The sequence below is a fragment of the Vulpes vulpes genome, chromosome 4 (genome assembly GCF_048418805.1).
Source record: "Vulpes vulpes isolate BD-2025 chromosome 4, VulVul3, whole genome shotgun sequence".
NCBI classification, from domain to species: Eukaryota; Metazoa; Chordata; class Mammalia; order Carnivora; family Canidae; genus Vulpes; species Vulpes vulpes.
In genome coordinates this window covers 59,810,707-59,834,459 of record NC_132783.1, presented here as the reverse complement: position 1 = coordinate 59,834,459, position 23,753 = coordinate 59,810,707, and the positions used below count along the sequence as shown (strand labels likewise).

General features: G+C 36.2%; 1 protein-coding gene and 1 pseudogene across 1 annotated transcript in view; both read right to left on the bottom strand.

Annotated features, from left to right (window-relative positions):
* Positions 1 to 23,753, bottom strand: part of LOC112927385 (uncharacterized) — a 90,402-nt gene that overhangs the window by 59,395 nt on the left and 7,254 nt on the right. Inside the window, exons 2-4 of the mRNA XM_072755857.1 lie at positions 18,254 to 18,304; positions 16,048 to 16,192; positions 15,686 to 15,781 (exon numbers count right to left, since the gene is read on the bottom strand). Of these exons, the coding sequence (XP_072611958.1) occupies positions 15,686 to 15,781; positions 16,048 to 16,192; positions 18,254 to 18,304 (292 nt within the window). The remainder of the gene's footprint in view (positions 1 to 15,685; positions 15,782 to 16,047; positions 16,193 to 18,253; positions 18,305 to 23,753) is intronic.
* On the bottom strand, positions 2,118 to 8,085 carry LOC140598595 (leukocyte surface antigen CD47 pseudogene; annotated as a pseudogene).

The window sequence follows — 23,753 nt, the reverse complement described above, 5'->3', positions numbered from 1 at the left end:
TGCTGTTTCCAGAAATATCTTGAAGACATACCCCAAAATAATGTTTTACCAGCTACCTGGTAAAAGGTAAAAGGCCACTAAGGTTGACACACAAAATCAATCATCACAGATACACTCAAAGAGCACCCCTACCCCACTGTAACACTATTGTCATTTTACTAAGTGTGCATACTGCCCAAGGCAGGGCTCTCTGACAAGAAACATCAGAGATGGTACACTGTGGGAGGAAAGGACTTCAGTCAAATAATCCAATGAAGTCATTAAACAAATAAATAAGCAAGCAAAGATAACAACAAGCCCTAGACAAAGATGGAATCAGTATCAGATTATGTACAAAATATCTTTTTGTAAAAAAAAAACATTCACAAACAGGAAAAGAGCAGGCAACCAACTGGCCTTGAGAGAGTCCAGACACTGGACCTAGCAGACCTCAAAGCAGCTATTACAATCATGTCCAAAAGGCAACCATGATTAAGGAAGTAAAGGCAGGTACTGGTGACACTTCATCACATAAAGAGTATCAATCAACAGGAAAGAATGAAGCAAAAATTCTAATTTTTAAAATTTTTTAAATTTTTTTAAATTTTTATTTATTTATGATAGTCACAGAGAGAGAGAGAGAGAGAGAGAGAGAGAGGGGGGCAGAAACACAGGCAGAGAGAGAAGCAGGCTCCATGCACCGGGAGCCCGATGTGGGATTTGATCCCAGGTCTCCAGGATCGTGCCCTGGGCCAAAGGCAGGCGCCAAACCGCTGCGCCACCCAGAGATCCTTGAAGCAAAAATTCTAAATTTGAGAATTATAATACCTGCACTGTAAATTCATTACATGGGCTCAACAGTTGACTGAAACTTATAGAAGAAGAATTAGTAAACTTGAAGATAGATCAATAGATATAATTTAAACAACAGAAATAAGATTGAAGAAAACTGAACAAAGCTTCAAATAAACGAAAGACAGCATTATCTGCACTAATATGTGCATAATGGGAATATCAAAAGAAAAGGAGGAAGATCAAGGGGAGAAAAATCAATCAACAAAATGATGGTGAAATCTTGCAAATTTAGAGAAAAACAATATACAAATTCAAGAAGATAAATAAACTCCATGTGAGATAGAGATCCATGCCAAGATGCATTATAGTAAAACTATTAAAAAAGAAAGACAAAAATAAAACTTATGTATCATGAGAAATACAACTCATCACATAAGGGAATTCCAGTTAGATTAACGCCTGAATTCTCATCAGAGTCAATAAAGAGCAGTAGGTAGGGTGACATAGTCAGTGTCCTGGGGAAAAAGAAAAACCAAAATGGCAGAACAGGGACACCTGGGTGGCTCAGTGGCTGAGCATCTGCCTTTGGCTCAGGTCATGATCCCAGGGTCCTGTGATTGAGTCCTGCATTGGGCTCACCACAGGGAGCCTGCTTCTTCCTCTGCCTATGTCTCTGCCTCACTCTCTCAGTCTCTCATGAATAAATAAATAAAAATATTTAAAATACAAAACAAAATAGCAGAACAGTTTTCAAAACTGAAGGCAAGGGCAGCCCCCGTGGCCCAGCAATTTAGCGCCGCCTTCAGCCCAGGGCGTGATCCTGGAGTCCCAGGATTGAGTCCCATGTCAGGCTCCCTGCATGGAGCCTGCTTCTCCCTCTGCCTATGTCTCTGCCTTTCTCTATCTCTCATGAATAAATAGATAAAATCTTAAAAAAAAACTGAAGGCAAAATACATAAACCCATACATTTCCTGTTATTAGTTCAAATCTACAAAGACTGCAGGTAAAAGTAACTGTGTAATTCTAAAAGACAGTATAAAGACGGATTTTTTTCTCCTAACCATTGTCCAAGGCCATGCAACAACCAACACGTATGTAATCATAATGTAGGTCTCTCATCTATAGAAATTAAATATATTTGATATTAGACAAGACAAGGAAGACAAAACAAACATAGATGGGAGTAAAGAAATGAACCTAGATGGTAACTGAATTCACAGTAACAAGATGAAATGAAGTAGAGATGGTGAATAGGAAAGTTAATGTAACAAACTCCATAAACAGAAACTTGCTATCCTTTCTGGACTCAATTTCTTAAAAAGACATCAAATTAGGGGATCCCTGGGTGGTGCAGCGGTTTGGTGCCTGCCTTTGGCCCGGGGCGCGATCCTGGAGACCCGGGATCGAATCCCACATCGGGCTCCCGGTGCATGGAGCTTGCTTCTCCCTCTGCCTGTGTCTCTACCTCTCTCTCTCTCTATGTGACTATCATTAAAAAATAAATAAAATAAATAATTTAAAAAAAAGACATCAAATTATATAATGTAGTAATTATAACAAATGTATTGTTGGAATTTAAACATATACAGATCTACTATGCATAAAAGTAATATCACAAAATAGAGTAGAATAAATAGAATTATATGTGATTGACATTCTATACTTCTGTGTAGATAAGGGAGCATAAATCTCAAGTAGATTCTGATGAGGTAAATCTTATAACAACCACTAGGAAAATAATTTTTAAGTGAAATAGTCATTAAATAAATCAAATTATGCTAAAACATACTGAAAAAGAAGGCAGTAATAAATGAACTACTGGATCAGAAAGGCACGAGGCAGATAAACACCAATAAGTAAAATGGCAAGCATAAGTCCAACAATATCAGTAACAGAAAACTGGGAATGGATTTAGAAATCCAATAAAAAAGTAGCAAATGTCAGGTTGTACAAAATATGTAAGTGCAAGCACATGTTGTCTATTAAGACTGAAAGCATGAATAGGTTGAAAGTTTTAAAAATCAGGGCAGCCCCGGTGGCTTAGTGGTTTAGCGCCACCTTCAGCACAGGGCCTGATCTTGGAGACGGGGGACTGAGTCCCAAGTCGGGCTCCCTGCATGGAGCCTGCTTCTCCCTCTGCCTGTGTCTCTGCCTCTCTCTCTCTCTCTCTCTCTCTCTCTGTGAGTCTCTCATGAATAAATAAATAAAACCTTTAAAAAAAATCAGAGATATATCAAGTACACAACATTTTAAAAAGGTTTTAGGGGTTATATTACTATTAGGCAAAATTTATTTTAACACAAAAAAGTGTTATTGGAGACAAAGTGGGATATTATATAATGAAACCAGTCAATCAGTACAGGAGACATAAATCCAAGCAATTATATGCTGCAAAAAACAAATCAAGTGCATGAAGGAAATACTGACAGAATTCAAAGGAAAAACACACATGTCAACAATAATAGAGACTTTAAGATCTCCTTTAACTAATGGATAAAACAAGTGGCAGAATACAAGCAAAAACAACAACAAAAAAATATGTTACAACAATACTATAAAGTAATCTAGACCTAGAAGATATATATATGACAATCCACTAAAAAAAAAGCAGAATATATTTCTTCAAAAAATGAAACGTAGGGCAGCCTGGGTGGCTCAGCGGTTTAGTGCTGCCTTCAGCCCAGGGTGTGATCCTGGGGACCCAGGATCGGGTCCTGCGTCAGGCTCCCTGCATGGATCCTGCTTCTCCCTTTGGCAGTGTCTCTGCCTCTCTCTGTGTGTCTCTCATGAATAAATTTTTAAAATCTTAAAAAAAAATAAAAAGAAAGAAACGTTCCCCAGGATAGATTTTTAAAAGGTTCTCCCACCAAAATGGAAGGAAATTATAAATCAATAATACAAAGGAATTTTGCAAAATCAGATATAAGATTAAATAACACATCTCTGAATAAAATAGAAGAAAAAATAACAAGGAAACTTGGAAAAATACTTTGAGTAAAAAGGTAGATCTAATATACCAAACTTATGAAACACACCAAACAGTACTTAGAAGACAATTTATATCCAAAATAAACATATTAAAACAGAACAATCCCAGGGCACCTGGGTAGCTCAGTCTGTTAAGTGTCTGACTCTTGATTTCAGCTCAAGTCATAATCTCAGGGTTATGAGATTGAGCCCCACTCAGTGAAGAGTCTACCTGGGATTCTCCCTCTCCTCTGCTCTCTCTCCCTCTCCCACTCCCGCTCCTCTGCCCCTTCCCCAGCTCACACGGGTGCATAGGCATGCTATCTCTCTCTCTCTCAAATAAATAAATAAATGCACTCTCTCACTCTCTCAAATACACAAATCTTAAAAAAAAAAAAAAAAAGAATGATCCTAAATCAATAACCTGCCTTGTACAACTAAGGACTATGGAAAAAAAGCAATACAAATCCAAAGCAAGCAGGGTTAGAAAATGAGGTAACAGTAACAATTAATACAACAGCAAAGAAAGACAACAGATGATTCTTTGAAAAGATCAAGAAACCTGACAAACCTGCATTTAGACTAACATGGAAATAAGACACTAAGATTCAAATTCCTAAAGTTATGGAATACCGATGGTACATACACTAGGGATAGAATATATTAACTACGAAACTAGAATGTTTTGTATGTTACAAAAACAAAATTATAAATGAATGTTTTGAACTGTATGCTGACAACTTTGGTAACTTTGCTGAAATACAAAAACTTCTAGAATAAGGAAAAATGTAAAAACTAACTCAAGAAGAGATAAGAAATCTGAAAAAAGTATAAGAAGTAAATACACTGAAATAGTCATTTTAAAATTCCCCATAAAAAAAGCCCAGGTCCACATGGTTTCACTGGTGAATTTTAAAAAATCATTTAAATAATAATTAATACTAATTATTAAAATACTCCTCCAGAAAATAGAAAAGACTTCCCAACTCATTACATGAGAGTATATATACCACACTGGCACTAAAATCAGACACGACAAAAGACAACTACAGGTCAATGTCTAAAAAAACTAAGATCAACATCTTTTGAATATAGGCCCACAGATACTCAGCAAAAACTAGTAAATGTCATATAGTAACACCCAAAATTAGTTATATACAAAGACCCTGTGGGATTCATCCTACTGATGCAAGGCTGGTTTATCATTTGAAAATGGTAGGTGTGCACAATGATGCACTCTCCCTTGGCCTCACTAAAGCTGGAGGATGTCTTTTCTGCCTTCTCCCTCTGCTGCACTCTGGCTCTCCAGTTCTCCAGGAAAGGAGTTTGTATACTTATATGCTATCACACTTCTTCAAGTGCTGCCTAAGGAACACTTCTATACTGCATTTCACATCAGTTACTCATTTCCTAGAAGATTGTATAGTCTTCTGATGAGAAGCAACATTTCATATAAATTAGCCCAAGTAATTCTGCTAGAACTGTAATAACCAAAGCTGGAATCAGAAGGAAGAGGGCCATGCCCTGTGCAGCACTCTGAGACACAGACGCTTAGTCCCACCACAGAGAGCACACAGCCCAGTACCTAAAGGATCAACATGGCAATGGTGAAGGAAGACAGTCAAACACCAACATAAACACACAGTACTGAAGCAGTAGTAATATCACTGTTGGAATTACAATTACACCAAGTCCACCAAGTCTACAAGCATTCTTTGTTGAATATACACTCGGGACGAAATGACAACTTTAGTGAATACTAGTCCAACAAATATAAAAGAATGGTCTCCTCCTTTGTCAGACTGGATTTCATTTTATTATCACAATACAAAACTGTCTCCAAGACAGAGGTATAGCCAAAACTGGGATAACAATGAGGATGTTTTCATTTGCAGAAAACCATGAAACAATACAATGTTTTAGTTCTAGGATGGTTTCCCCTCCTCTGCTTAATTCTGTTACCTGGCAAGTATAGTTTCCTACCATAGCCTCTTCCTTAACCACCTTCAAAGAGACAATGCTATTAAGTAACTCTTGTGGTGAGATTTTGGTACTCAAATTTAGAGCCATGAGTGGTCCTTTATATGGCTTCATCAAAGGTGAAAATATCTTTTTCCTCTAAATTTCCATTTTGCATACACTTCTTTAATGTTGGTTGCATCCGTCTTATTAACAAAACATGGGGTGACAACAGTTTCACTGCAAGCAGTGTATTCTAAAGACCTGGTTATGTTACATATGAGCTGAGACAAACTGCAGCATACCCAGCACAGCAGCAGCATGACAAGGGGCCACATGTCCGTGGCTGCCACAGAGTCACCACTGCAGTCCATCACAGGCAGAACCCGCTGCCCAGACTGCCTGGCCCTGCACATACACTCCCACTACCCCACACCTGCTTCTGTCACTCCTGCCTCTACCTCTCCAGGTATGCAGAGACACTTGCCCTCATCCTCGCCCCCAGGGCTGTTGACATATCACCCTCCTGCTTTGCAAGTTCAAGTCCCCACTCCAGTCTGCTCCAAAGAGGCTCAGACCCCATTCCCACACAGTGGCAGGCGCCAGACTTGCGGGTCACAACCCACCACCCCCAGCCCATCGCGGTCTGTTTGCCAGCTCACTACAGGAGGCTGAGCAGGTGTTGCTAGGCTCACTAGGCACCTCCTTGCACCCTCTGATGTTCTCTCCTGCCTCACACATCATCCTGGGCCCCGATCCTCTCCCATTTTCTCTCTCACTTTTAGGCTCCAGGAGAGTCGCCAGGCCCCCTGACCTAAGCACCTCAGCCCCTAGGAGCCCCTCATCTCTGTCCCCTCCTGGGTCCCACACTGGCCTGCACACTGACCCTGCTGCAGCCTTGCCCCCACCTCTGCCCCAATATACTGAAACCTGTTACATTTCTATATAATAATAATGAATAGAGAAAAAATTAAGAAAGCATTTACAATTTACAATTGCACCAAAAAGAACAAAATACCTAGGACTAAACTTAACCAAGAAGACAAAAGAAGATCTGTATTCTTCAAATTATAAAACACTGATGAAAGAAATGCATACGAAATGGAAGACAACACAGATGATACACTATGCTCATGGATTTGGAAGAATTATCATCATTAAAATGTCTCTATTACCCAAAGCAAAGTACAGATTCAATGCAATCCCTATGAATATACCAATAGCAATTTTCACACTAGAAGAAATAATACTAAAATCTGTGTAAAACTACAAAAGATCTTGAATAGCTTAAGCCATCTTGAGGAAAAGGAAGTTGAAGGTATCATGCTTGCTGATTTCAAACTATACTATAAAGCTATTGTAAGCAAAACAGTATGATTGGCATAAAACAGACACACAGATCAATGAAACAGAACAGATAGTCCAGCAATAAACCTATTTCTGTCAACTAATCTACAACAAAGGAGTCAAAAACATACAATGGGGAAAGGACGGTCACAACTTCGATAAATAGTGTTAAGAAAACTGGACAGCCACATGCAAAAGAATGAAAATGAACCACTATCTTATACCATACACAAAATGTAACACAAAATGAAGACTTAAACATAAAACCTGAAACTAAAAAAGCCCTAGAGAAAAGCATAGGCAATAAGCTCCTTGGCATGTATTAGCAATGTTTTGGATTTGACCGCATAAGCAAAGGCAATATAAGTCAAGATAAACACATAGGACTATATCAAGCTAAAAAGCTTCTGCACCGCAAAGGAGACCTACAACAAAATCAAATGACAACGCACTGAATGGGAGAAAATATTTACAACCACTTATCTGATAAGTGGTTAATATCTAAGATAGAACTAATATTACTCAATTGGAAAAATAAAATCTGATTTAAAATGGGCAGAGGACACAAAAAGCTGTTTTTCCAAAGGAGACATCCAAATGTCTAACAAATATATGAAAAGGTGCTTTACATCACTCATCACCAGGGAAATGCAAATCAAAACCTCAACAAGATAGCACTTCACACCTATTAGAATGACTGTTTTAAAAGCGACAAGACATAACAAGTATACAAGGATGTGAAGAAAAGGAAACCCTTGTGTACTGTTCATGAGAATGTAAACTGTGCAGTCATTCTAGAACACAATATGGAAGTTCCTCAAAATATTAAAAACAGAAATAGGCTCCTTTGTGTACTAATAAACCACCTTGGAGCACAAAAAAAAAAAAAAAAAACAGAAATATCATATGAGCCAGCAATTCCACTTCTGGTTATTTATCTGAAGAAAATGAAAACATTAACCTGACAAGATATATGCATCTTTCTTCACTGCAGCATTACACAAATAAACAACAAATAAATAAATATTTATATATTAAGCTACATATATTATGTATACTATATTTATTTCATATATGTGTTTATACATACTGTATTATATATTTTACATATATGTGTACATATATTGTAATATTATGAATGTGTGTGGAATATTATTCAGCAATAAAAATTAATGAAATCTTGCCATTTGGGGACAACATGGATGGACCTTGAAGGCATTATGCAAAGTGATGTAAGTCAGACAGAGGAAGAAAATACAATAATGATCTCACTTATATGTGGAATCTGAAAAATGCAAAACACAAATACAAAGATCTGACAGATATAGAGAACACACTGGTAGCTGCCAGAGTTCCGGGTTTGGAGGTGGGCATGGGAGTCAATGGTACAAACTTCCAGTTAGAAAAAATAAATTAAGGGATGTAATGTACAACATAGTGACTATAGTTAATAATACTGTACTGCAAATTTATTTATTTATTTAAAGATTTTACTTATTTATTCATGAGAGAGAGAGAGAGGCAGAGGCATAGGCAGAGGAAGAAACATCTATGAAAAGCCCACAAATAACAACACAATAAATGGTGCAAAAAGGAATGCTTTCCCTCTAAGGTCAGGAACAAGACAAGAATCTACTCTCACTACACATACAGATAATTATAGCCAGGAAAAGAAAAATTCAGGTTGGACAAAGAGAAAGAAAACTATCCGTAGTTGCAGTTGACACAATTTTGTACCTAGAACTTAAAGAATCCACTAAAACACTATTAAAATTAATAAATTAATTCAACAAGGTTACAGGATACAAGATCAACAAACAAAAACTGATTGTAAGGGCACCTGGGTCGCTCAGTCGGTTGGGCATCTGACTTTTGGTTTCAGCTCAGGTCATGATCTTGGGGTCCTGGAATTCAGCCCTGCTCAGCATGGAACTGCTTCTCCCTCTCACTCTGCTCTTCATGCTGTGTGTGGGCAGGAGAAAGTGCAAGTGCATTCTCTTTCTCAAATAAATAATCTTTTAAAAAATTGTATTTCCATATGCTAACAAGAAAAAGTCTGTAAATAAAATTAACAAAATAATTCCACTCATAAAAAGAATAAAATACCTATGATAATCTTAGGTAAGGAGATGCAGAGCTCATTAGGTCTGAAAAGACAAAACAAAGCTAAAATGTAAACATATCCATCATGCTCATGAATCAGATGACTTTAACATTGTTAAAGATGACAATAAATGCCAAAGTGGTAGCTAAATTCAATATACTCCCTATGCAAATTCCAGCTGCCTCTGCAGAAACTAACTAGCTGATTCAAATATTCATTTGAAAATTGAAGGAACTGGGGATCCCTGGGTGGCTCAGTGGTTTAGCGCCTGCCTTTGGCCCAGGTGCGCGATCCTGGAGTCCGGGAATCGAGTCCCGCGTCGGGCTCCCAGCATGGAGCCTGCTTCTCCCTCCTCCTGTGTCTCTGCCTCTCTCTCTCTCTCTGTGTCTAACATAAATAAATAAATAAATAAATAAATAAATAAATAAATAAATAATAAATCCTTTTTTTAAAAAAAGAAAATTGAAGGAACTGAAAAAAATCAAAACAATCTGGAAAAGTCATAAAAAGGAGATTCAAATTTCATGATCTTAAAACCTGCTACAAAGCTACAGTAATCAAGACAATGTGGTACTGGCATAAGGACAAACTCTATGCAATTAAATTGGGAATCCAGAAATAAATCTGAGTATTTCTCTTCAATTCATTTTCAGTAAGATGTAAAGATGATTCGATGGTTAAAAAAAATCCTTTTTAACAACTGATGCTGAAGCAATTGGATACATACATGCGAAACAATTAAAACCCTTTTCTCACACCATACACAAAAATGGGTAACAGATCTAAATGAAACAGCTATTTACTTAGAGAAAACACAGGAGTGAATCTTTGTGTCCTTGGGAGAGAAACAGTCCTTTTAGATACAATACCAAAACCAAAAGTGACAAAAGACAGAACAGATAAATTGTACTTCATGAAACAAAAAACCGTTTTTGCTGCAGAACACACAGCCAAAATAGTAAAATGACAATTTAGAAATGAGAGAAAATATTTGCAAATTATACACATAATTAGGGATTAGCATATAGAACATGCAAAGAACTCTTGTAACTCAACAACAAAATGACAACTACAACTAAAATATTAACAAAGCCAAATGACTTTTGAATATCAAGCTTGTATCCTGCAACCTTGCTATAAATGACTTACTTGTACAAATGTGGTACTCTTTCAGGATTCTTAAGACAATTCAAATCTCTACAAAAAAAGGAGTTTTATTTCTTCCTTTGTATCTATATACCTTTTATATTCCTGTCCTATTGTATTACCTGGGATTTCTAGTAAGGTGTCAAGTAAGTGGTAAAAATGGACATCCTTGACTCGTGCCTGACCTTAGGGACAAAGTATCCAGTTTCTCTTGACTATGTATGTTGTTAACAGATTTTTTGGTAGACGTTTTTTATCAAGTTGAGGAAATTCTCTATTCCTAGTTTACTGAGTTTTTATCATGAATGGGTGCTGGATTCTGTCAAATGCTGCTTCTGCATCAACTGATAGGATCACATAATTTTTCTTTCTGCAGCCTACTCTTGGGATGGATTATATTAATTGATTTTTGAATGTTGAACAAACCTTGCATGCATGTCTGGAATCAATCCTACTTGCCCATGGTATGTAATGCTTATTATACATGGTTGAATTTTATTTGGATTTTTGCATCTATATTCATAAGAAATATCTGTACTTTTTTTCTTTCTTTTAAAGTCACTATCTGCTTTTGAGATTAAAAAAAAGAGTAAGGAAGGTTCCCTATAACTACAAATCATCCTAAGGAACCTACAAGAAAGCTACCATAGGTAATGTATGAATTCATAAAAGTTGCAGACTACAATATAACCGGTCCCAAATCACCTGTGTTTCTACACACCTGCAATAAACAATCTGAAACAAAATTAATAAAGCAATTCTATGTATAATAGCATCTTTGTTAGCCTATAATGGATTACAATGGATATGTATGATGCTTTTTATACATGACAGGTTTCTATTTGCTAATTTTTGTTAAGGAATTTTGCTTGTAGTAAATTTATGTAGTAAATTTATGAGCCTATAATGGATTACAATGGATATGTCTGATGCTTTTTATACATGACAGGTTTCTATTTGCTAATTTTTGTTAAGGAATTTTGCTTGTAGTAAATTTATGAGAGATATAGGTCTATAGATTTGTTATTGTTTCCTGTTCTGTTGTTGTATGGTTTTGGTATCAGAATAACAAAAAACCTGTTAGGAAGTGTTCCCTGTTTCTATTTTTCTGGAGGCCACTGTGTAAGATGACTGTTAATTCTTCCTTAAGTTTATATGTTTGGTAGTCTTCTACAATGAAAACAGCCAGAAGGGATTTTTTAATCTTTTTATCTTAAATTTCTTTAATTCAAATTACCTATGTCAACGATGATAATCTATGGAACCTTCAAATTATGCATGTCATCTTGAGTTTTGGCAATCTGGAATTTCTAAAGAATTGACCCATCTCTTCTCAACTGTCAAATTAAGAGCATAACGTTTAAATTATCATCCTATTAATGAATGCAGAAATGATATTCCCCATTTTTTCCCTAATATTGGTGGTCTGTCTTTTTTGTGTGTATGTAAAGATTGCTAGGTTTATAAATTCTATTGATTTTTTTTTTCTAAGAACTGGCTTTGTGTTTCATTAGGTTTCTCTATTATATATTTTCCTATTTTCAAGTTCATTGATTTCTGCTCTTTTTTATTTTCTTCCTCCTACTTGCTGTGGATTTATTTTGCTTTTTTGCAGTTTCTTAAGGTAGAAAATTAATTATGGACTTGAGACCTTTCATCTTACCCAATGTTAGTATTTAGTACTATACATTTCCCTATCAGCACTGCTTTAGCTGCCTCCCACATAAATTGGTGTATTTTTTTCATTCAGTTCTGTGTATTTTTAAAATTTCCTTTGATTCATGTTTTACTTACATGTGTCTTGTTTCATTCTGGGTTTGGGTATTTTTCTATTGACATTCTATTACTGATTCATAGTTTGATTTCCTTGTGCTGGGAGAACAAAGCACAATTTCAGTTCTGCTAAATTTACTAAGGTTTGTTTATGGCTCAGGATGTTGTATCTTACGAATGTTCCACAGGCACTTGAGAAGAATGCATATCTTGCTGTTTTTAGGTAGTATTCCACAAATGTTTATTCAATCCTATTGGTCCATGGTGTTCAGTTCTGCTGTTAATTCATATCTGCTGTCTAGAAGTTCTACCAATTGCTGAAAGTGTAGTAAATTCCCCAAATATAATTGAAAATTTGTTTATTTCTCCTTTCAGTTAAATCAGTTTTGATTTGTGTACTATGAGGTTCTGTTGTTTGGTAGGGTCACGTTTTGGATCACTGTCTCTTCTGCTGGAATATTGCTCTTTTTCTCTCATGATTTTCTTTGTTCTTGAGACTGTTTTATCTGCTATCAATGGAGTCAGTATTGCTTTTGTTTTCATTAATGTTTGCATAGTGTATTTTTTTCTATTCTCCACCAACCTCCCTACGTTGTATCTGAAGTGAATTTCTTTGCAAATAACATATTTATGCATCATTTTATACTGTCTACACCTCAACTGGTGTATTTAGATCATTTACATTTACAGTAGACACTGCTAACATCATGGTTTAAGTTGCCATTGTATTTTTCTGTTGTTTTCTCATTCATCTGTTCCTAATTTATTTTCTTACTGGTTACCTGAACATTTTTTTAAATTCCATTTTTATTTGCTTATAATATTTCCAAGTGTTTACTTCGTATAGTTTTTTAGTGGTTGTTCTAGGTATTTAAGTCCATTTCTAGGTAAAATGCCCATATATAATTTATCACAGTCTTCCTGGATCAACATCTTACTACTTCAAAGGAATTATAACACTTTAATTCCAATTAAATCTCTGTATTCTATCTTTTAAATTATATCACTCCCTCCATATGTAGAACATCAAATCATATGATATTCTAAATTTTGCTTCAACAATCAAATATGATTACAGAAACTCCTGAGACAAAATTCCACTATATTTACCCCTATTTTTGCCACTTCCAATGTTTTTTTTTTTTTTTTCTTTTCTGAGGTTCCAAGTTTTCTTGTGTTATTTCCTTTCTCTGGAAACTTCCTCTAGCCATTTTTAAAAGATAGGTATGCTACCAACATTTTCTCTTTGTTTTCCTTTCTATGATATCTTCGGTTGTCATTCTTTCATGAATATATTTTCACAAGCCACAGAAGTTTTGTTTGAAAGTTCTTTTCTTTCAGTACTTGGAAAAAAATATTTTATTTCCTTCTAGTCTCTGTAGTTTCAGATGAGAAATCCACTATTATTTCCAAAGGAAATGAGTTCATTTCTAACTTTCACAATTTTTTCTCTTTTGTATTCAGAAATTTAATGATGACATGCCATTAGTGTGGATATCTTGGATTTCTCTGAGTTCAATCAGATTCTTCAAGAGTACTTCCATGCCTTTTGCCAAATTTGGGAAGTTTTTAATCATTAGTCCTTTAAATACTTCAAGTACCACTCTCTTGTCCCTTTCTGTTCCTCTGAAGATAGAAATGTTAGTTCCTTAGTTAATCCAAGTACAGAGAGAATCCAACCTCTTCTTATTACCTCCATGCCTTCCAATTTTGATTAAATGACCTTGATCACCCTTCAGGAAAACCACAAGGGTCCTCTAGTGAACTATATGAGTACTTAGGTTCTTCCCAATATTTTCTCTGTAGAGGTAAGAAAGATCTTATACACGTAAATAAGATGTCACTTGTTTACCAAAATACACTAGTAAGAATTAAAATCTTTAGTAAGATTTATGATATTCATCTTTTGGACCATCGCTGCCTGACATCATTTCCTACCCCACCTCCCATCAATCATTCCCCTTTGGCCACTGTGACCCTTTTTTTGCTATTTCCCAAGAAAAAACCAAACATATTCCTGCTCACTGGCTTAGCAGTTGCTATTACCTCTGCAGAGAAGAGGCAGGATCTCCACAGCTCACACAATCCTTTCATTCAAATTCTACTCTGATGGTGATCTCCTTAAGGTTTACCTTCACTACTCTTCTTAGAGTAGCACTGTCAATTTAACTCTGATCTAATTTCTAGGATAATTTTTACCACTACAGAGCTTTAATACACATAAGTATCTGGTTTTAGTGCTATGCTTTTAATTTATATTTGACATAAAGCTGTATAAATTTACAATGTACAACCTGTTAATTTGATATTTATATACTGTATAATTGCCACGGTACTAATAACACTTCTATTATGCTACATAATTACCATTTCTTACCAAGAAATTACCATTTCTTGATTGGAATAATCAAGTTCTAGTGACTTAGCAAATTTGGTTATTACAATACAATATTGTTTATATTCACTATGTGGTATATTAGATCTCTAGGGCTTATTTACTATCTGTTACACTTTATACCCTTAAACAACATCTCTCCTTTCCCACATCTCTCCACCCACTGTTAATCACCATGTTATTACTCTCTTTTATAATAAGTTTGGCTTTTCTAGATTACAGATATAAGTGATACCATACGGTATCTGTCTTTCTCTGTTAGACTTATCTCATAATGCACTCAAACCCTCCATGTCGCAAGTGGTAGAATGTCCTTTCTCATGGCTGAATAATATTCTATTATTTACACGTACCTATTTTCTTTATCTATTCACCCACTGGTGGACACTTAGGTTGTTTGTGTATCTGGCTATTGTGAATCATGCTGTGATAAATATGAGTGTGCGTATTCTCTCTCTGATATACTGTTTTCATTTCCTTTCAGTGTATTCCTAAGTGGAACTACTGGGTCATATGATAGCTCTAGATTTCACTTTTTGAGTAATCTCTATTCTGTTTTCCATAGTAGTGCATCAATTTAACTCACCGCCAACAGTGAACAAGGATTCCCTTTTCTCCACATCCCCAACAACACTTGTTATGTCTTGTCTTCTTGGTGCTAACCATTCTAAATGGTGTGATATGTGGTTTTGATTTGCATTTCCCTGATGTTTAATAATGTTGACCATCTTTTCATATATTTGTTGGCCACTACTACTTGTATAAACTCATCAACATTTGTTTCTTTCAGTACTATAGCACTTAGACAATAGTAAGTACTCAAACCTTATTTGACTCAAAAAAAAAAAAAAAAGAACATATGAAAGAATGCATGATGATGGGAGGAATGCGGTGCAATGGTGGTAAGGTGGACAACCGAAACTGCTTTGAGAAACAGAGCAATGAAGAAAAACAACAGTAAAGATGAGGTAGGGTAGACAAAGGCTGGTCTGTTGACAGATGTTAAGAATGGTAAATACTCAAAAAGAACTTTTTTTTGTAAGAGTCGTATCTGGAGATTTGGTTCAAAAATCAGTATTCCCAGTTACTTTCAAGGATTAAAGAGATATTCTAAAGAGATATTCTTGAAAAAACATCTCAAAGTTTTCAACTTCTGGATTAGTCATGGGAAAATAGTAAATCCCCCAATGTTCATCTGTAGAGTATACATTTATTCTACCTGGGAAGCTCTGGCTTGGGAATTCTTCCTCCAATATCCATGGCTCCTCTCCTTGCTCTAGCCTGAAGATTACTTCTGGTTTGGTAACACAATACCCTGTCAAAATAGAAAAAAAATAGGATTCAGACCAGATGGTCTAGACTGCAGAGCCTCTGAAAGAGGAGGAAACTTCTGGAGCTGCTCAGTGAAGATGCTACTGAACATTTCACTGAGAGGTTAAACACAAATACCTTTCTGGTGCCCAAAAGGGATCATCAACAGATTCCTGAGTTCCAATATCATTAAACTCTACAGTGTCAATATGCTTCATAATTAGAAGAATTAAAACATGCTATTTAGAATTACATAAAAACAGACCTTACCCAGTGAGACAAGGTTACTGTAGTTCTCCAGCATCACATCTCTATATAAGGACCTCTGAGTTGAGTCCAGGTGCTGCCACTCTTCCAGGGTGAAGCCCACTGTCACATCCTTAAATGATACTGATCCCTGGAATTTCTGTTCAATCTGCAATGTTCAGAATTGGATGACATGGAAAAAGCTGTATGGGAACCAATCTTTACCATGATTACCAAAATAGTTTGTAGAATATTTGTTTGGCTTTATTCTTTGAGGGAGGATGAGAAACCATAACCAAAATATTAATGCAATTGCCTTAATTCATAAAAATTATAAAATCTCACAATGTATCTGGGACCTTGCTAGTTTAACTGAGAAATGCTAAGATTAATAAAATTGCTCTTGTATCCAAGTAGCTTACAAACTGGTAAGGAAACATGCAAGTAGTATAACTGCTCAGGTGAAAGTACACAGCAGATAGATTACATAAGGAAAAACTAAGTTCTATTTTGAGCTTCACTGAACAACAGCTATTGGAGAAACAGTAATACCATGCTCTTCATGAACACAGCGCCATGACAAGCAAAGGCAAAGCTCCTTTAATACATTCAGGAAATGAGCAAAGGGCAAATAGCACAGGAAAAGTTGAGGACCTAGCTTGGAGCTATGATGACAGAAAGGGCCATAAGAGAAGTAATGGAAAGGATTACAGAGTAATTTTAGACCAAGCCTCCAAAGCATGTGATCACTTCCTACCTTAAAGAATATTTTTGAGTACTACACAAGTTTATATTTATGAATTATAGAAATAAACTAATATATTTTATGAAATTTTTAAATTTTTTCTCAATTTTAAAATGTAAAAAGTCAGCTTAATATTTTATTTCACTGCAATACATATTCTAGGTTCTAAGTCTTCGATTCAGAGATGATAATTAAGATGTGTAAAAAATGAGAAGGGAAGATTTTGGAACTACCACATGTGAAATTGCTGTAGAACATACAGAAGATATCCAATTGGATTATTTGGGATATCATTTAGAGTGCATACCTCTTCTTTAGCACTCACTGTTTCAAAGAAAGGGGAACCAGAGAAGAGATCTGAGTGTATATTTAAATTATGTGACCAGGCTTTTCTTTATAGAACTAATTCTCTCAGAAAAGGAAAGGGAAAGCTAAAGAACAAAAACCACCACTTACATAACTACTATAACAAAAACTGTGAAGCAAACAGAATTGGTAAAAGGAGAGAGTGGTAGAACATGGTCAACAATCATTGGCAGAAAGTTTCCTCAGGGTATATGCACAAACAGCTGTATAAACACAAGTATCACAACATAGGCAAGGAAACTCAGGAAAAAAGAAGTTGGATACTGTATTTTAACAAGATGTATCTTAAATGTGAAGCCTAATACTGCAGGTCTAGAATGAAAATAAGGATTTGACAAACAATAATTCGGTAGTGTTTGAAGTCACTGACAATGAATCAAGGCTCTCAGAGAAGACACTGAAAATAATCAAGAACGCAAGATGAGGAAAAATCACTTTTTAACTGGCTTAAAGAGAAAGAAAAGGCCATGAAGGAATTTCCTGAGGGTGTAAATAAGTATAAGAATGAATAGTTTTAAAAACAAAGAAATGATGATATGTTCATGTGAGTATAAACACAAAAGCATGATTTAAAAAAAGAAAAAACTCTTGGTAAACTAGAAAGGAATTTCCTCAATATTATAATGGATTTTTACATATACCTACAGCAAAAATGGTTCAATTTAGGGGTGACTGGGTGGCTCAGTCAGTTAAGAGTCTGACTCTTGATTTTGGCTTAGGTCATGATCTCAGGGTTGTGAGATTGGGCCCAAAGTTGGACTCTGCACTCAACGGGGGAATCTGCTGGAGATTCTCTTTCTCACTTTCCCTCTGCCCCTCCCCTGCTCATGCACATGCATATGCTCTCTCTCTCCGCCTCTTAAAAAAAAATTAAGGGGTATATGTGTGTGCATGCACCCACACATGCATATACACATGCACATGCGTGCATATACACACACATAAAAACTCATCAGACTTGACACTTAAGTTATATGCAGTTTACCTCAATGAACTGAGAAAGATATTTTTTGTAAATTATAATACATGTTAAGTTCTTGGCATAAAATTGATAGACTGTTCATTAAACTAACAGACTGAAACACAAGATTCTGAAATATCATAGCAAAACCAAAACACCTGTTTGGGAGTGACGTGGAAATGTAGTATCATCCTGATGTTCTTTTCTAGCTTGGATGAAAGAGAAGATGGAAAATCAAAAGATCTTGATAAAACATTACTCAACAAAGATGCATTAACAGAGAAATACAGACTCAATTATAGCAGTAATGTCCTCATAATCAAAACTAGAAAGCAGCAATCTATCAAATTAGGAAAAAAAGAAAATAAATTTGACTAGCAGTGAAAAAATACATCGAATGTATGACAAAAACTATAATTAAGTAGAACACACAAAGGGTTAATGATGTTATACTAGGATATACAGCAAACAAAATTATAAAATAAAACCCAAAAAGCCTAAGCTGTAAGATGGCATACGAATGTGCTAAATTTCTTACCAATGACAAACATAACTGATTTGAAAACAAAACCTGCCACAAGTTGTAAGATCAAAAAAAAAAAAAAGAAAAGAAAAGAAAATAATGGGCAAATATCAAATACACTGCAAAAACAAAAACAAACAAACAAAATATATATATATGCAAAATAGGGGTGCCTGGGTGACTCGGTCGGTTAAGTGTCTGCCTTCTACTTGGGTCATGATCTCAGGGTCCTGAGATCAGCCCCATGTTAGGCTCCCTGCTCAGTGGGAGGTATGCTTTTCCCTCTCCCTCTGCTCCTTCCCCTACTCATGCTTTCTCTCTCTCTCAAATGAATAAATAAAAAAAATCTTTAAAAAATATATAAGCAAAATAAAAGATGGTTTGGCTTAATTCACAGCAGATAAGGTGACACTAAGGCCTAAAAGAATGAAATGACCAAAGATGACTCTTTAAGAAATCATTTATCTTTTTTAGCACCAAATGCCAGAAAAGCAACATTTAAAGAAAATACAACTATAAATATGAGGATACTTGAAGATACAGAGTCACCTATCTATGGAAATATAGGAGATACACTCACATATCCATGAAATATATTTTGTTTTTCTGAAGAGAATATCACATGAAATCCCTAAAGAAACTGATGTTTTGGGTAGAAACCTTAAGGAATTACCAAAACGGCTTCAGAAAAGGGTAGAAAAGTGTAAAGACCAATAACCCGAAATAGGATTGAATAATCAACTGAAGGTCTTGAAGATCTACCATGGAAAAAGACAGTTTCAGATGTTTTCATGATTAAAAGACAGACTGAGCCACCCAGGCACCTCTAGATTAGAGAATATTTTTAGGTGAATTAGCAAAAATATGACATACCAAAACTTGTGAGACACAGTTACAAAATTATGCTTAGAAAAAAAAAATGACCCTCGATAGGTCTTCTAAGCACAACATCTCCAAAGAAACGAGAGCTTTAAATGATACACTGGACCAGATGGATTTCACAGATATCTACAGAACTTTACATCCAAACTCAACTGAATACACATTCTTCTCAAGTGCACATGGAACTTTCTCCAGAATAGACCACATACTGGGTCACAAATCGGGTCTGAACCGATACCAAAAGATTGGGATAGTCCCCTGTATATTCTCAGACCATAATGCCTTGAAATTAGAACTTAATCACAACCAGAAGTTTGGAAGGACCACAAACACGTGGAGGTTAAGGACCATCCTGCTAAAAGATGAAAAGGTCAACCAGGAAATTAAGGAAGAATTAAAAAGATTCATGGAAACTAATGAGAATGAAGATACAACCATTCAAAATCTTTGGGATGCAGCAAAAGCAGTCCTCAGGGGGAAATACATTGCAATACAAGCATCCATTCAAAAACTGGAAAGAACTCAAATACAAAAGCTCACCTTACACATAAAGGAACTAGAGAAAAAGCAGCAAATGGACCCCACCCCCAGCAGAAGAAGACAGTTAATTAAAATTCGAGCAGAACTAAATAAAATCGAGACCAAAAGAACTGTGGAACAGATCAACAGAACCAGGAGTTGGTTCTTTGAAAGAATTAATAAGATAGATAGACCATTAGCCAACCTTATTAAAAAGAAGAGAGAGAAGACTCAAATTAATAAAATCATGAATGAGAAAGGAGAGATCACTACCAACAATAAGGAAATACAAACGATTTTAAAAACATATTATGAACAGCTATACGCCAATAAATTAGGAAATCTAGAAGAAATGGACGCATTCCCGGAAAGCCACAAACTACCAAAACTGGAGCAGGAAGAAATAGAAAACCTGAACAGGCCAATAACCAGGGAGGAAATTGAAGCAGTCATCAAAAACCTCCCAAGACACAAGAGTCCAGGGCCAGATGGCTTCCCAGGGGAATTCTATCAAACGTTTAAAGAAGAAATCATACCTATTCTACTAAAGCTGTTTGGAAAGATAGAAAGAGATGGAGTACTTCCAAATTCGTTCTATGAGGCCAGCATCACCTTAATTCCGAAACCAGACAAAGACCCCACCAAAAAGGAGAATTACAGACCAATATCCCTGATGAACATGGATGCAAAAATTCTCAAGAAGATACTAGCCAATAGGATCCAAGAGTACATTAAGAAAATTATTCACCATGACCAAGTAGGATTTATCCCCGGGACACAAGGCTGGTTCAACACTCGTAAAACAATCAATGTGATTCATCATATCAGCAAGAGAAAAACCAAGAACCATATGATCCTCTCATTAGATGCAGAGAAAGCATTTGACAAAATACAGCATCCATTCCGGATCAAAACTCTTCAGAGTGTTGGGATAGAGGGAACTTTCCTCGACATCTTAAAAGCCATCTACGAAAAGCTCACAGCAAATATCATTCTCAATGGGGAAGCACTGGGAGCCTTTCCCCTAAGATCAGGAACAAGACAGGGATGTCCACTCTCACCACTGCTTTTCAACATAGTACTGGAAGTCCTAGCCTCAGCAATCAGACAACAAAAAGACATTAAAGGCATTCAAGTTAGCAAAGAAGAAGTCAAACTCTCCTTCTTCACCGATGACATGATACTCTACATAGAAAACCCAAAAGCCTCCACTTCAAGATTGCTAGAACTCATACAGCAATTTGGTAGCATGGCAGGATACAAAATCAATGCCCAGAAATCAATGGCATTTCTATACACTGACAATGAGACTGAAGAAAGAGAAATTAAGGAGTCAATCACATTTACAATTGCACCCAAAAGCATAAGATACCTAGGAATAAACCTAACCAAAGAGGTAAAGGATCTATTCCCTAAAACTATAGAACACTTCTGAAAGAAATTGAGGAAGACACAAAGAGATGGAAAAATATTCCATGCTCATGGATTGGCAGAATTAATATTGTGAAAATGTCAATGTTACCCAGGGCAATTTACACGTTTAATGCAATCCCTATCAAAATACCATGGACTTTCTTCAGAGAGTTAGAACAAATTATTTTAAGATTTGTGGGGAATCAGAAAAGACCCTGAATAGCCAGGGGAATTTTAAAAAAGAAAACCATAGTGGGGGGCATCACAATACCAGATTTCAGGTTGTACTACAAAGCTGTGGTCATCAAGACAGTGTGGTACTGGCACAAAAATAGACACATGGATCAATGGAACAGAATAGAGAACCCAGAAGTGGACCCTGAACTGTATGGTCAACTAATATTCGATAAAGCAGGAAAGACTATCCACTGGAAGAAAGACAGTCTCTTCAATAAATGGTGCTGGGAAAATTGGACATCCACATACAGAAGAATGAAACTGGACCACTCTCTTTCACCATACACAAAGATAAACTCAAAATGGATGAAAGATCTAAATGTGAGACAAGAGTCCATCAAAATCCTAGAGGAGAACACAGGCAACACCCTTTTTGAGCTCGGCCACAGTAACTTCTTGCAAGATACATCCATGAAGGCAAAAGAAACAAAAGCAAAAATGAACTATTGGGACTTCATCAAGATAAGAAGCTTTTGCACAGCAAACGATACAGTCAACAAAACTAAAAGACAACCTACAGATGGGAGAAGGTATTTGCAAATGACATATCAGATAAAGGGCTAGTTTCCAAGATCTATAAAGAACTTATTAAACTCAACACCAAAGAAACAAACAATCCAATCATGAAATGGGCAAAGACATGAACAGAAATCTCACAGAAGAAGACATGGACATGGCCAACATGCACATGAGAAAATGCTCCGCATCACTTGCCATCAGGGAAATACAAATCCAAACCACAATGAGATACCACCTCACACCAGTGAGAATGGGGAACATTAACAAGGCAGGAAACAACAAATGTTGGAGAGGGTGCGGAGAAAAGGGAACCCTCTTACACTGTTGGTGGGAATGTGAACTGGTGCAGCCACTCTGGAAAACTGTGTGGAGGTTCCTCAAAGAGTTAAAAATAGACCTGCTCTACGACCCAGCAATTGCACTGCTGGGTAGTTACCCCAAAGACTCAGATGCAATGAAACTCCGGGACACCTGCACCCCGATGTTTCTAGCAGCAATGTCCACAATAGCCAAACTGTGGAAGGAGCCTCGGTGTCCATCGAAAGATGAATGGATAAAGAAGATGTGGTCTATGTATACAATGGAATATTACTCAGCCATTAGAAACGACAAATACCCACCATTTGCTTTAATGTGGATGGAACTGGAGGGTATTATGCTGAGTGAAGTAAGTCAATCGGAGAAGGACAAACAGTGTTTGTTCTCATTCATTTGGGGAATATAAATAATAGTGAAAGGGAATATAAAGGAAGGGAAAAGTAATGTGTAAGAAATATCAGGAAGGGAGACAGAACATAAAGACTCCTAACTCTAGGAAATGAACTAGGGGTGGTGGAAGGGGAGGAGGGCGGGGGGTGGGGGGAATGGGTGACGGGCACTGAGGGGGACACTTGACAGGATGAGCACTGGGTGTTTTTCTGTATGTTGGTAAATTGAACACCAATAAAAATTAATTGATAAAAAAAATAAAAATAAATAAATAAATATAAATTAAAAAAAAGAAAAAATGAATCTTTAGTAGTATATAGCAGAAAACAGTTAAAAAATCAGTAAGTATCTTTTTTTTTTTTTTTAAGAAAAAGAGCAAGTTATAGCTAATATATGAACAATGAATTACAATACCTACATACGGTAGGAAGACAGAGGACAAAACCAAGTCTGTGCCTTGACAGTTCTTTGGCAAAACTAATCAAGTGATAAAGAAGAAAGGCTCATTCACCAATACCCGGCACAAAGAAAGAACATCCCTATACAGGTCCCATGGTCTATGGAAATATAGTGAAGAAATTATGGACCAATAAATTTGAAAACTTGAGGAAAAAGGTCACTTTCAAAGAAAAAATCTACACGTCAAAACTTTTTTTGGAAAGATTTTATTTATTCATGAGAGACACAGAGAGGGGGCAGAGACACAGGCAGAGGGAGAAGCAGGCTCCCTGTGGGGAGCCTGATGCAGGACTCGATCCCAGGACCCCAGGATCACGACCTGAGCCAAAGGCAGATGCTCAGCTGACTGAGCCATCCAGGTGCCCCAACACTTATTTTTCACAAAAAGAAAATCTAGG